The sequence below is a fragment of the Aquarana catesbeiana genome, linkage group LG13, assembly GCF_042186555.1.
Source record: "Aquarana catesbeiana isolate 2022-GZ linkage group LG13, ASM4218655v1, whole genome shotgun sequence".
Lineage (NCBI taxonomy): Eukaryota > Metazoa > Chordata > Amphibia > Anura > Ranidae > Aquarana > Aquarana catesbeiana.
This window is the reverse complement of record NC_133336.1, coordinates 186,498,597-186,513,399: the sequence shown is the minus strand read 5'-3', so window position 1 is coordinate 186,513,399 and position 14,803 is coordinate 186,498,597. Positions and strand designations below refer to the sequence as shown.

General features: G+C 48.7%; 1 protein-coding gene across 1 annotated transcript in view; it reads right to left on the bottom strand.

The window, feature by feature from the left end:
* Positions 1 to 14,803, bottom strand: part of LOC141117509 (cathepsin K-like) — a 59,898-nt gene that overhangs the window by 18,235 nt on the left and 26,860 nt on the right. Inside the window, exon 6 of the mRNA XM_073610407.1 lies at positions 6,777 to 6,936. Within this exon, the coding sequence (XP_073466508.1) occupies positions 6,777 to 6,936 (160 nt within the window). The remainder of the gene's footprint in view (positions 1 to 6,776; positions 6,937 to 14,803) is intronic.

The following is a 14,803-nucleotide window of genomic DNA, read 5'->3' as shown; positions in this document are numbered from 1 at the left end:
AACAAGCTGAAGTGTATGATTGCTCTTCTGTCCCAGAGATAACTCGGCGGAGGTGGTCCTCCGGGTTGCATTCTGGGAGAGAGTATTTATGGGACAGACGCCATGCTTTTGGGAGTCTTTTGCCTCGTGGCCCTCCTGGCCTAGAGGTATGTGTTAGTGAGTTCTACCTCGCGGCCCTCTGGGCGGGAGGGTTGCGTTGCTGCAGCCGTGCGGGTAGACCCAGAAGTCTGTCTGGGGCCTGCTAATGCTGGGATGGTCCTGTGCTGTCTGTCCTGCGGGAAGAAGCCGGACAATCGGGAAGATCCAGGGGAGGACCCATCTTGGAAGGGACCATGCAAGGCTGGTCTTAAGAAGGGCCTGGTGACTCGATTGGAGGACGCATCTTAAACTATTCTATCGCACAAGTACTGCCGGGTTGGCTTAAAGGTTCTGGTACTGTGTTTGCTGTTCACCGAAAACTACTACATCCTGTGGCAAAGGATCGTACAGTTTTGTTTCACCCAAGTCTGTGGCAGAGACTTTTGTTTGTGCTGCGTCCTGGCTGCTAGGTTAGTGAGAGAGACCTATCCGGGCGGGCAAAGATTTAATCCTGAACTGAAGATACATTCATCCATGAGATTTCAATTCCTTAGTGTAACACCAAGAAAAGCTATTTGAACTTCCCTGCAACTCTTCTTCTACCTCTTTCCTGCTACTTCTTCCAGTTATTTCCCATTAAAGCATTGGAAAAGTGCTCAAGTGACTGGTGCCTACATTGTCTGATAATAAGCTCGACTGGGACCCTAGACCTGGTATTGGTGAAACCACAGGTAAAAAGGTGACGGAAACAGCCCGCTTTAAATCGGCAGCTCCTCCGTGAGTTAGTGCTACATGTGGGGGCTCATCTGGGATAACTGTCGCTCTGAAGTCAAGCACCCCCTTAAGAACCATAGAATGGATCCCCCCACTGTGGCACAGTGGTGTGAGGCGGAAGGCACCCGCTCAGAAGCGAGTGTGGCCATGGAACTCTGGGGAGATGTCTGGGAGAAAGAACACATTAATCGAGTGGTAAAAACGCTGTTCCCAGAACAAAGAGCCAAGGTGGTCGCAGTCAGACCCAATCATGAGACATTCCGCACTTATGCATTATTAGAATGAAGGAAGGGAGTTCCGGAAAATTTCAAGGGTACAAGTGTTGAACTTGCTGATAAGACCAAATTTTATCTGACCCACCCAGGGGAACAAGGGGAGTATCTTACCCCCCTCCCACAGATGAGATCAGCAGAAGTCAAGGTTCCATCACAGTCAGCCCTGGCTGTAATTGAGCCAGAACTATTCACAGCCCTGGGGAACTTTGTGTCCCATCGTCAAAAAGGGAACCCAATATACTCAGGGACTGGGTACCGAAAACTGGGCATTTTGGGTGCCCTGTAACAGCCACCAACTCCAACGAATCCCAGGTTCACAAAGTTCTGAGGGTAAGAGAGGGAACGAAGTTGAATAAGGAGTCAAGATGCGCACTAACAAGCAAATTAAGCCAAACACTCATGGTGGATTCCCTCCCAATCTAGTAGGACCCTCTCCGATCATCCCAATCCAGGTAGAAGGAATCTACGCCAAAGCACTGCTGGATACTGGAGCCCAAGTGACTTTATTATACAAAGATTTCTATATGAAGCATCTCAAACATCTGCCCCTGCAAAAGTTGGAAGAATTAGAGATATGGGGCCTGGGTACCCAGAACTTCCCTTACGAGGGGTATATCCCTATCAAACTCACCTTTGACCCGAGTGTGGCTGGAAAGGCAGAGCTTTAGACACCCTGGCAGTAGTGTGTCCTCGGCCCCCTGGGGCTCATAGAAGTTCCCTTATCATTGGGACAAATACTGATCTGGTCAGAAGACTCCTGACACCGCTTGTACAGAAGGAAAGTGCCCCGGCCATGAAGTTACACCCCATGCTAGCCCAAGTGTACAAGGATATAGTACATGAACAGAAAGCCCCACTAGAATGGGTGGGAAAAGTTTAGCATTTAGGCCGAGGTGAAGAACTACTACAACCGGGTGAAGTGATATGTCTGAGGGCCTCTATCAAGTTGAGTTGGAGACAACCTGGTCCTTTTATTGTCTTGGAGATGGACACTCGAGAAGAAGATGTGGGTCTGGAGATAATTCCCAAAAGTGTTATCAACCAAGGCACTTAAGAGAAGCAGAGGGAGAGTCTCAGTCAGTGTTCAAAACACGACAGCTTTGCCTGTGAAGATACCAGCAAAGATGCTGCTTGGACAGGCAAATCAAGCGACCCCGGTCTCGCCATGTGATATCAAAAAAGGACCAGAAGGGGAAATTCCCATAGAATACTTCTACCCGAAGAACACCTCCTTTACACCTGTTTGGATGGAGAGGGCCAAAACCCAGCTCATGGGATGGAGAGAGGCTTTTTCAAGGAGTGAGTTTGATGTGGGGTATGCCAAGAGTGCAGAGCACAAGATCCGGCTGGAGGAAGACAAACCTTTTCGAGAATGGGTCAGGAGGATCCCATTGGGAGATCTTGAGGACCTCCAAAAACAGCTGGCTGTGCTGAAAAGGACTGGGATTATCAGGGAGTCCAAGAGTCCATACGCCTCCCCGATAGTGGTAGTGAGAAAAAAGAATGGGTCGCTACGGCTGTGTATCGACTATAGGACCCTGAACCGGCGGACCATTCCCGATAAATGCACTACCCCTCGTATAGAAGATGCCTTACAGAGCCTGTCAGGGGCGAAGTGGTTCAGAGTATTAGACTTGAAGAGTGGTTATTACTAGATCCCCATGAGTCCTGAGGATAGGGAAAAGACTGCTTTCATCACCCCCATGGGGTTCTATGAATTTAACCGGATGCCACAAGGTCTGTCTGGGGCCCGGCAACTTTTCAGTGGCTCATGGAAAAGACGGTAGGCGACATGAACTTGATTGAGGTCCTAGTATACTTGGACGATATCATAGTATTTTGCCGAACGCTTGAAGAGCATGAAGAGCGACTGGAAAAGGTCCTAAAAAGATTACATGATGAGGGCTTGAAACTTTTAATGGAGAAGTGTCAGTTCTATCAATCTTCGGTGAACTATCTGGGGCACATTGTGTCTGAAGAAGGGATAGCAACTGACCCCGAGAAGTTGGAAGCTGTAACCTCTTGGCCCAAGCCCACGAATGTGAGCTCAGGTCATTTCTGGGATTCTGCTCCTACTATCGGAGGTTTGTGAAGGGGTTTGCAAAGCCCACACACTCACGGAACTATTAAAGAATCAAGAAGAGGCTGATGTGGATTCAGAGAAACTTGGGAGGTGGAAAGAAGGGCCCAGAAAGAAGGAGTCTATTCAGGATCAGTGGACTCCGCAGTGTGAAGAGACATTCAGACAGTTGAAGTGGAGCCTTACCACTGCTCCAGTGTTAGCTTATGCGGATCCTGCCAAGCCCTATGAACTGCACGTGGATGCCAGCCGAGATGGGCTCGGTGGAGTGCTCTACCAAGATCATAATGGACAATTAAGGCCCATTGCTTATGTGAGCCGAAGTCTATCCCCTGCTGAGAAGAACTATCCCACTCATAAACTTGAGTTTCTGGCCTTGAAGTGGGTGGTGGTGGACAAGTTGAGAGATTACCTGTATGGTGCGGAATTTGTGGTCAAAACAGATAACAACCCCCTCGCATACTTGCTCACCACCGCAAAGTTGGATGCCACAGGCCATAGGTAGTTGGCTGCTCTTTCAACATTTTCCTTCAGCCTGAAATACAGGCCAGGAGTGGGCAGCAGGGATGCAGATGTGCTGTCGAGAAGACCCCACAGTCCCCTGAGCTCCCAAGAGGATTGGACTCAGCTTGCCCCAGAAGGGGTAAGAGCTCTTTGTGAAGGAGCAGAAAAGCAGAAGAAAGGTGGAGCCAGAGCTGAAGAGATTGGAGTGACTACAGCAGGAGTATTACTGTAATGTCTCTCAGATTACAGCAGAAGGTCTACCTAAGTTATCGAGAAAAGACCTTAGGAGAGATCAACAGGAAGATCCACTCTGTAGTTTGATACTGGAGGCTTTGGAGAGTCAGCACCCCGATTTACTCCTGAAAAGTGCCCGGAGGGAAGCTCTGTTGTTACATAAAGAGTGGAGTCGGTTGCAGTTGCAACAAGGGGTGGTCTACCGAAGGGGCCCCTCTGAAGATCTGGAGGAGAAGTGGCAACTGGTTCTGCCAGAGAAACACAGGGAGAAAGTGTTAATCGCCCTGCATGATTGTCATGGCCATCTGGGGACAGAAAGAACTCTTCAACTGATAAAGGATAGATTCTATTGGCCTTACATGAGGAAAGAAGTGGAGAGTTACTGTCACTCTTGCCATAGGTGTATCCAGAGAAAGACTTTGCCGCAACGAGCCACCCCGATGGTTCACTTATCAAGCCAAGGTCCCATGGATTTAGTTTGCATAGATTTCCTGTGTTTAGAATCCGACTTGAGTGGACAGGGAAATATCTTGGTAGTCACAGACCATTTTACCAGGTACGCTCAAGCTTTCTCCACGAAAGATCAGAAGGCAGTCACAGTGGCAAAGACGCTAGTGGAAACGTTTTTCGTCCATTATGGCTTACCACAGAGGATTTACTCAGATCAGGGGAGGGACTTTGAGAGTATGCTCATCAGGAGGTTGTTGGATCTATTGGGAATCCAGAAGTCTAGAACTACACCTTATCACCCGCAAGGAGATCCTCAACCGGAGAGGTTTAATAGAACCCTTCTTAATATGCTAGGGACACTGACCTCTGAGCAAAAGCCCAATTGGAGTAAGCATATCACTGCTTTGATACATGCGTATAACAGCACCAAGAGTGACGTCACAGGATATTCACCTTATCGGTTGATGTTTGGGCGAGAGGCTAGATTACCAGTGGACCTGGCTTTCGGAACTTCTCTGGACTACACCTCAGAGACCTCTCATCGAAGATATACAAATAGGCTGCGGAAGAGTCTGAAGATTGCTTATGAGAAGGCTCGGACTATGTCAAATCTCTCTGGTTATGATGATTTGTTTGAGACAATGTCACAGGAACTATTGTAGGCCCAGGGTGAAGATGTTGCTTCTGCCCTCACTTTCTCAGAGTGGATAGCCATGGATTCTGGGAAGACATCACCTTGTGTGGAGCCGCACAGTACTACTAAAGAGACATTGTCTAAAGTTGCTAGTTTGCTTGAGTTTGAGCCGACACCCATCGGATCCATGGTGCGCAAATCACCAAATTCTTGTGTGCCTCCTGGTTTGGGGAAAAATAGAACTTTGCTTAGACTTGCCCGTTTACAGAGAGTGCTCACCAAATGTCTTGCCACAGAATATGGTCTGGAATTTCCCTACATTACTCAGGAAACTATGCAGGAAATTGAGGCCAACCGGGAACAATGGTACCGTGAAGCTGTTTGGGACTATTTGTCTGTGCCAAAACCTTTCCGGAAAGCTGGGTATTCTGTTACTATGGATGAACGTTTTAAGAGATGTTTGCTGCATTGGAACTATGGTCGGCACAATCTACATTGTTTACTTTATCACCACCGTGGATAAACTAGGGAAGAAACTGACATTACCAGATCCTCGGTTTTATTGGTGATTATGCAAAGGGACTGTTGCCTTCTATTCTTCTAAAAGAAAAAAAAAAGAACTTTGGGGTATATAGCCAGATAGTGTTAGTGTTTAGAGATCTCCGTGGTCAAGAGATTTTATTCGTCTCAGTGCTTCTAAATTCAAAGACTTTTTTGCTAGCTGGATTTCCTTTATTGAAAGGATATAATTTACCCAGAGATAGGGATGGACTTTTCAAGTTACTTTAGTTCATTTTCATTAGAAGGAAAATATGCGGGAAAAGAGTGTCATTCTTTTGTGGAATGAGGCTTTGCTCCTAAATTGTTTAGTGATGCTACTGTACATTTTTGTGTGTGTCTAACTTTGTTTCTTTCGGGAACATCTAGATCTCCTATCAAGCTGTTATGCCCCGTACACACGGTCGGATTTTCCAAAGGAAAATGTGTGATAGGACCTTGTTGTCGGAAATTCCGACCGTGTGTAGGCTCCATCACACATTTTCCATCTGATTTTCCGACACACAAAGTTTGAGAGCTTGCTATAAAATTTTCTGACAACAAAATCCGTTGTCGGAATTTCTGACCGTGTGTACACAAATCCAACGCACAAAGTGCCACGCATGCTCAGAATAAATAAAGTGATGAAAGCTATTGGCTACTGCCCGTTTATAGTCCCGACGTATGTGTTTTACGCCACCGCATTCAGAACGATCAGATTTTCCGACAACTTTGTGTGACAGTGTGTATGCAAGACAAGTTTGAGCCAACATCCGTCTGAAAAAATCCATGGATTTTGTTGTCGGAATGTCTGATCAATGTCCGACCGTGTGTCCAGGGCATTAGACTGCTTTCACACTGGGGCGGGCGTTGACTGTAAAATGCTGCTAGTTTTAGCGGTGCTTTACCGTCATAGTTTTAGCGGCACTATTCGGCCGATAGCGGGCCGTTCCTTCGCTGCCCCAAAGATGCTGCTTACAGGACATTTTTTAACGTCCTGCCAGTGCAACGCCCCGTGTGAAAGCACTCGGGCTCTCACACTGGGACTGCAGGGGAGGTGTTTTTCAGGTGCTTTACAGATGCTATTTTTAGCCCAAAAGCACCTGAAAAACGTCCCAGTGTGAAAGGGGACTTATTGTGGTGCTAGCAGCTTACTTTCAGCTTTGGTAGCACAGTAATTTCTTACACAATGCAAATACTTCATACACACCTCTTTTGTACATATGGAAGGATTTTTGAGAAGAATCTATTGCCACAGACACAGGTCCCACAATTCCCACCACTTGTTGAAGGAACAGTTCATCCCCAGATGGCAATATCTTATAAGACCGACATTGAGCAGCAGTACCAGCAAAGTGGCAGGTGCCTTCCTGGTGAATGGATACAAGCAAAATTATTAAGTACAGGATCCTTCAGGCATATATAAAAGACATATTATTTCAGCTCTGCAGCCATTAATATATCATTAAATGTATTTTTGTTAAATGCAAGCATTATAAGTACCTGCTATGTATCAGCCTCTTATAGTCCCTGTAATGCAGTTCAGAGAGGGGTGAGTGAAGCAGCGAAAAAGAGGCAAACAGGTGTTCTCAGGTACAAGAAGCATGTTGATAGGAGGAGAATGACTAAGAGATGAGCTGCTTCTCCTTTTACAGCCCAGTCACAGGCTGGGGTGGGACAATACCTGTAATGCCCCGTACACACGGTCGGATTTTCCGACGGAAAATGTGTGATAGGACCTTGTTGTCGGAAATTCCGACCGTGTGTAGGCTCCATCACACATTTTCCATCAGATTTTCCGACCCACAAAGTTTGAGAGCAGGATATAAAATTTTCCGACAACAAAATCCATTGTCGGAAATTCCGATCGTGTGTACACAAATCCGACGGACAAAGTGCCACGCATGCTCAGAATAAATAAAGGGATGAAAGCTATTGGCCACTGCCCCGTTTATAGTCCCGACGTACGTGTTTTACGTCACCGCGCTTAGAACGATCGGATTTTCTGACAACTTTGTGTGACCGTGTGTATGCAAGACAAGTTTGAGCCAACATCCTAGGATTTTGTTGTCGGAATGTCCAAACAAAGTCCGACCGTGTGTACGGGGCATTAGTGTTACTGAACTAATCATACAAAACAACCTAATTTTAATACATTTTACAAATGGACTACAATCTGGCTAAGGCCTGTGGAAGGGACACAGATCTGTGAGACTATTTAGAGCAGGGGCTCCAAACTTTTTAAATAAAGGGCTAGTTTACTGTCCTTCAAACCTTAGGAGGGCCAGACTGTGGCCAGTAGGAGAAGACAATGTATCACGCTTGTTGGTCAGTTGGAGTAAGTAAAATACATGCTGCCTGTGGTCAAGAGGAGGAGGAACAGTGCCCCATCATTGGTGTCATGGGAGGAATAGTGCATCATCATTAGTGTTATGGAAGTGACACTTCCAAAGTGACAAATAAAAGGCTGCATCAAGCCCGTGGGCCTAAATTCTGAGTTGGAGCATCATATAAGAAAAAGAGGCACCAGAAGAGGAGTAGATCAAACACATCCAATGTTTTGGGGCCCCACAGGCTCGCTTCCTAAAGGTGTTTTTGTTATCACTGTGTCACCTTGACTAAGGGACCCTGTGAGGCCTTGAAAAATTGACTGTATTTGACCTATGTGATACAAATAAAACCATGTAAATCTTTGATCTGCAAGTGCATGTTGCTGACTCTTCTTCTTGACTAAAGGATTCGTCAACTTTGGTCCTTACAATTAAAATAAAGACACGGACTGAGTGACATGGGTTTTATATGGCCACAGCAGCCAAATTTTTATTAACCAAAGAATAAAATAACATCACGTAAAACATACCCATGAGTGCAAATTCAATAAAGTAGTGCCCAACAACAAGAGGTCTTTGGGTGTTTTAAGGCACAATTTAACCTGGAATGGTCCATGCTCTAAGCTGTGCCCCAACCAGCTCGAAGACGTTTCGAAATCACAGATACTTCCATATTCCCCTCCCCCAGGGGACCTAGCTCCTGGGAGAACCACCGCTAACTAAGTGGAAGCGTAATACCTTAGATGGGCCCCTCTAATCCTGTAACCATGTAATTCCTCACTGACCCCCCAAAGACCCCTTGATCCGCCACATGAGCTTGATTGAAAACCTCATTCCCTTCACACCTGCAGCGCCCTCAACACCCCCTCCTGAAGGCCCAAAGACCAGATGTCGGTGCCCACTGCATTCAGGTGAACACCATCGTCCCGCCAATAGCAGACGGACTGATCCTCTAGCTCCCGGTGCCGAACCACTACGCCACCAAGCCGGGCCACAAACCTGCCAACCTCCCTGTTCAACTTAATTCTTGCCTTGTTCAGGCGACCAATGGAGCGAGCAAAACGCCAAACCTTTCTAGCCCCGTTATCCGACCATACAATGATGCATCTGGGAAAATTGCACATCAAGGGCAAACAGTCAAATTTTACATCTCTCGCCAAGGTTCCTGGTGGCCCGGACCCCCGAATCATTACCCCCAACCCGCAGCACTAAAAGATCTGGGGGCCTGTCGACTGTAGAATAGTAGTGAAATTTGGGGAGAACCCAGCCCCACATCATGCCCCAAATCTGCAGTTATTTAAGAACAGCTTCACTCCATGAAATGCCAAGTTGCTCCCCCTCGGGCCGAGCATCAGCCCTCACAGCCCCCCAAAAAACATATGAATCTCCCAAGATCCAGACCAGGAGGAAGATCTGAAAGAGAAAAACAAAAGAAAATATAGAACCACATGAAAACACTCAATGTAACTTCAAAGCAAATGAGGGCGAACATAAATCTTGAAACGATCTGACTCCCACCGCCCTATATGTCTCACCACTTGAACGCCCAAACCCCATCTGGCCATCTCTGTAGCTGCCCCCACACAAAAAGAATGAGTATTGAACTGGGAAACCTCTCTGCCAGCCACAGCCAAACAACGGTGGAAAACAGACAAAAACTGAAAGCGAGACAAGGACGATCTATCCTCGTGCAGCAAAAAGGAACCAAGTGCCAACCCCCTCACCTCGAGAAAACATTGAACAGAAGAAACTGGGCAAACCGAGTCTGGCAGCACCCGAAACAATGACACAGTTTAGACAATTTCCCAATATGAATCTGGATGCAATGGCCAGCCACTGTCACATTCGAGAATTGTAGCCTACCCACACCACACCTGTTCTTGCTTACCAACTCCCCAATTCGCAACGCCACAAAAAAGCTATCGCAAAAGCTACAGTGAACAGCATAAGCAGGTGCAAACCCCAGGCAACTTCTTCAGTAGATCCCGAAGCAAATCAAACAAGACCGGGCGCCTGGTATCTGGCTTCACCTGCCCGCGCCTAAATCCCTTCCTAGTCTGTCGCACCATAAAGTCTTTGGTCACATCACTCAGGCCATGCATCCGGAAGAGAAAAGCTAAAGCGGCCAAACCCCTGTTCATTTTTCAAACTGATGTGCCCCGGGTAAATTCCATCCCAATGAAATACAACAGCAAAGCTAAGCGATCCTGAGTGGAAAAACAACCCCCGACCAAACTTACCAATGCGGACCACTTACCCCAAACTGATGAATATGCAGCCCAGGTACCCACACCCACAGAGCGACGTAACAGCTCCCCTGCTACTCCAAAGTCTCCACAGCCACTTGGGACAAGGAACCCCCCACTGCTCCACCTCCAGTGCCAGCCTCCGGAACCTCTCCCACTAAAACTGAGACAAGGAATCGGCAATGGAATTCAGAACACCTGGGACATGAACAGTTTGCACAAAACAATTCAACACAGCAAGACAAGGTGACGCAGTAAGCGCACCACTGGCGGCTCACCACTGGACAACCTCCACCACCCCCATATTGTCGCAATGAAAACAAATTCGACGACCCCGAAATGTAGAGCCCCAGATATTGACAGCTACCAAAATCGGAAACAGCTCCAATAACACTAAGTTACGCAAGAATCCAGCTGCTTGCCATTCCTCGAGCCACGCCGAAGGGCACCAGGCACTCTAAAAAAAAGCCCCAAACCCTGGACTGCCTGCAGCAGCAGTGTAAATGCCAAGGTCGGAAGCCGACACGACTGGAGCCATCCATAAAGACCTGCCATTATAGGAGGCCAAAAACTCACCCCAAACCCCTAGATCGGCCTCATGCTCGCGCGAGAGCCTGATGAAGTGATGCGGCAGTAGTACCCCTGAAGTGGCAGCGCAGAGGCGATGACTAAAGATGCGTCCCATAGGCATAATGCGGCAGGCAAAATTAAGCTTACCCAATAAAGACTGCAATTGTTTAAGCCTAACTTTCTTCGCCGCCTTGATCTCGGCAACCCTCCGACACAGATCTTCCAGTTTGTCAATTGGCAAGCGACATTCCATTAGATGCCTGTCAATGACAATACCCAAGAATTGTATGACAGTGGAAGGACCTTCCATTTTTTCAGGTGCCAGAGGAATCCTAAACCGTGTCGCAATAGATTCCAAAGTGTGTAACAGTACAGAACAAACTGAGGAATCCAGGGGGCCAATGCAAAGGAAATCATTGAGATAGTGTAGCACCGATCTCAACTGGGTCTCCTCCCGTACCACCCATTTCAAGAAGGTGCTAAAGACCTCAAAATATGCGCAGGAAATGGAACAGCCCATCAGGAGACAGCGGTCAAGAAAAAACTACCCATCCCAAACACAACCCAGCAAATGTTGGCTCTTTGGGTGAACCGGCAGCAGGCGGAAGGCAAATATCTGTCTTCGCCAACAACGAACCCTGGCCATAACGTTGCACCCAACCCACTGCATCATCAAAGGAAGTACAGTGGAACCTTGGATTACGAGCATAATCCGTTCCAGGAGAATCCAAAGTACTCGCATATCAAAGCGAGTTTCCCCAGTGAAGTCAATGGAAACAAAAATAATTTGTTCCGCATTGACTTCAATGCCATGCAATACTGTATGTGGCCAGAGGCGGGGGGGCGCTGGAGAGCCTCGCAAATGGCTTGGAAGGCCTGAGGACAGTTCGGCTGACCTCAGCAAACCTTGGAAAGACTCACCGGGTTGGGACTTCCCTTTCTTAAAACATTTGGCATAACTGTGGGAGAGCCCTGCAACCGGAGCACTCATGACCGAAACAACAGGCCACGCCAAAACGGCATGACCCCTCGTTGAACTGCCAACAAACTCCTCTTTTATGGGTGGCCGACTGTCCAGCGGCACCCGAACCGATGCCCCCCCAAGAAAGGGCTGACCCGGAGCCCTCGTCTGAGCCATGAGCTTTATCCAAAGCCCAATGTCCTTATGATCCCAGTGCAAGTGAGGCCGCAAGGCCTTGCGCTGGCAGAACTGCTCATCATATCGCAGCCAAGCAGTACCCCTGTAAACTCTATACGCTTCTCCAATGGCATCAAGATAACAAAAAAGCGGATAGCAATTACACTGGCTAAGATGGCAAATGCCTGAAGCCAATTAGAAAGAGTTCAAGGGATAAGCCGCCTCCTTTCTTGCTTTCTTCCGCCTTACCATTTTCTATAATAAATTTCTCCAACGGCAAAAGGGAGAATATTTCAACATATTCCCCCTTCCAGATCTTTTCCCTGACATTCTGCTTAAGATGGACCCCCAGCGGGCCCTCAAAGCACACATAAATCTCGCACTTCGCCACATCCGCCAACCTCACCCTATCCTCAGTGGACTCCTTTGCCTTGTGAGGTTCTGACCCCCCAGCCGTCTCTGTCTGCTACGCGGACGTCATGCTGGCAACGGAGGACGCGACTGCCCCAGTCCCGGGGGCTGCCTCCCTGCGGCCCTGCGAATCAGGCTCAACCGTGGATGACCCTCCCACCAAAATTGGCTCCGCTGAGGGAGGCGGTGATGGAACCACTAAGCCCACATTACCCAATGAAGAAGCGGCAGAGGTCCATGCCCCCGTGGGCCCTTGGGATGAGGAAGAAGACCCAGGTGGGTCACAACGGGCCAATAACTCCCGAAAACCTGAAAAAAATGTGTCCAAAAACGGCGCAGCATACAGGGCCCTGATCTTAGATACCAAAGCAAGCTGCAAATCTGTGGGGTCCTGAACCCCCCGCTGTCCTGGCACCCAAAAGAACCCCCTGTGAAACCCCTAAACTAACCGCCCCACCCTGACAATTAGACATAGATAAAGAAAGTGACTTACCAGGCTGCTGCCACGCTAAGACACGACCAGACGCTTGTCTGGATCCCAGCTGGCTCCACAAAGCAGATCGCCTCCCGGCAAACCGCTCGTCATCATCTTCACTGGTGACCTCAATGGATGTAGCCGAAGATTACTGCTGTGTAGGCGTCCCTTGTGCCCTGCGTTCTGGCGACTCTGGCTCATGGCTCCTGGAAGCATCTCCATCCGCCCCAGCCACGAGATGCTGAGGGGGGGCAGATGGAGATGCATCAAGGATAATGAGCTGCGGGGTACCTTAAAAACCCCAGCCGCAGCAGGGACGTGCTGTCTCTTTAAGGGGACAGGTCCCCCAGCCCAAGTCACTGGCAGACTTCCACTGTGAGGAACTGGGTGCAGCGGCACTTGGGAACCAGCAGAGGGCACCCGAACCCTCCTGCTGCTCGTGGCTGAACTGTAGCCTTGCCAAGCTCCTCTCTGTGCTGGATCCACAGAGAGAGCCAACTGCTCCAGATCTCCGTGGCGGCGACGGGCAGGGGAAGACCCGCTCAGTGTGGTCCCTCACATCCAAGGCAGACCTCCCACTGGGAGCGGCTGAGGGGCTGTGACACCCCCCACTGCGCGTTCAATAGCGTCTCCCATGCCGACCCGCCCCCCCTCGGCACCTCAGCAGGAGGGCAGCCACAAGCTCCAGCATCTGATGAGAGGGGGAGGAGGGAGAGTAAGAGAAGGATGCGTCCTCCCCCCTCGGGTCCCGCCGGCGACGAGGATTCCTCCCAGGGCCCCCGCCGGGACTGGAAGCAGGAAACCCAGTAGCAGACCCTGGAGGGTCCCTATGATAGGGGCGTCTATGTGGATGCTGGACCCGGGAGACAAGGGATGGACTGAGGCGCTCAGGAGAGCAAAACTTCCTAGCCTGTTTCCGGCCGGAGGAGAAAAGGCAGGTGAGCGAGCTGCTCCCGACCCCCTCCAGCACGTCTGATAGCTGCTGCTGCAGCCACTGCAGGCCCGATCCACAGCTGCGGCCCTGACCTGTGCCAACAAGGCCTCCAAATCACTCATTTTGTCTCTACCTGCAGGTGGGGGGACGACTGAAGTTGCCACTTCTCCTGACTTCTTGGAATGCTACAGAAAACACCCCCCTGCAAGACTCTCTCCTCTGGACCCTGCCCCTTTAAACATCTGCCTCCAATCAGGTAAGGTCTCCACCCCTACCCACATCACTGACCTAGCTGACCGTTCCCTGACCCTGTTCCTCCCATAGTCATGCAGCCCCTCTGTCCATTTTCTCCTCCAGGTCTCACTTTTTGCATCCATTGCTGTCACTACAAACACCAACCAGTTACATCAGTTACAAGTTTATGGAGTTCAGCCCAGACCTAAATTACTTTATAGTTAGACTATCAGACTGAAATTACTTATTCAGATTAGATAGCATCTCATGCTATGCAATCCACTTTTTAGATTATATCATGATTGTCAGATTATGTATGAACATGCAACATGGTACAGTGGAACCTTGGATTACGAGCATAATTCGTTCCAGGAGAACGCTTGTAATCCAAAGCACTCGCATATCAAAGTGAGTTTCCCCATAAAAGTCAATGGAAACAAAGATAATTAATTCCGCATTGACTTCAATTACATGCAATACCGCATGTAGCCAGAGGTGGGCGGAGAGCCTCAGAAACACTCGGGGACAGCTCGGCTGAACTTGGAAAGGGTCGGAAACACTCAGGAACAGAGTATTTCCGAGTGTTTCCGAGTATTTCCGAATGGCTCCGAACCGTTCCAAGTGTCCCCGGCGCCCTCACACCTTTGGCAAAATGCAGTACTGCACACCCCATTAGCTTGAATTCTGCTCGTTTTGCGAGACTACACTCGCAAACCGAGTCAGAATTAAAAAAAAAAAAGTTGCTCGTCTTTTAAAACGCTCGTCTTTCAAAACGCTTGTTAACCGCGTTACTCATAAACCAAGGTTCCACTGTATTTGCGAATATAATGTGTGTTGTGTAAGGGAAAGTTCCATTGATTCTCAATGGGCTACCAAGGCATCACAACCTACATATAACT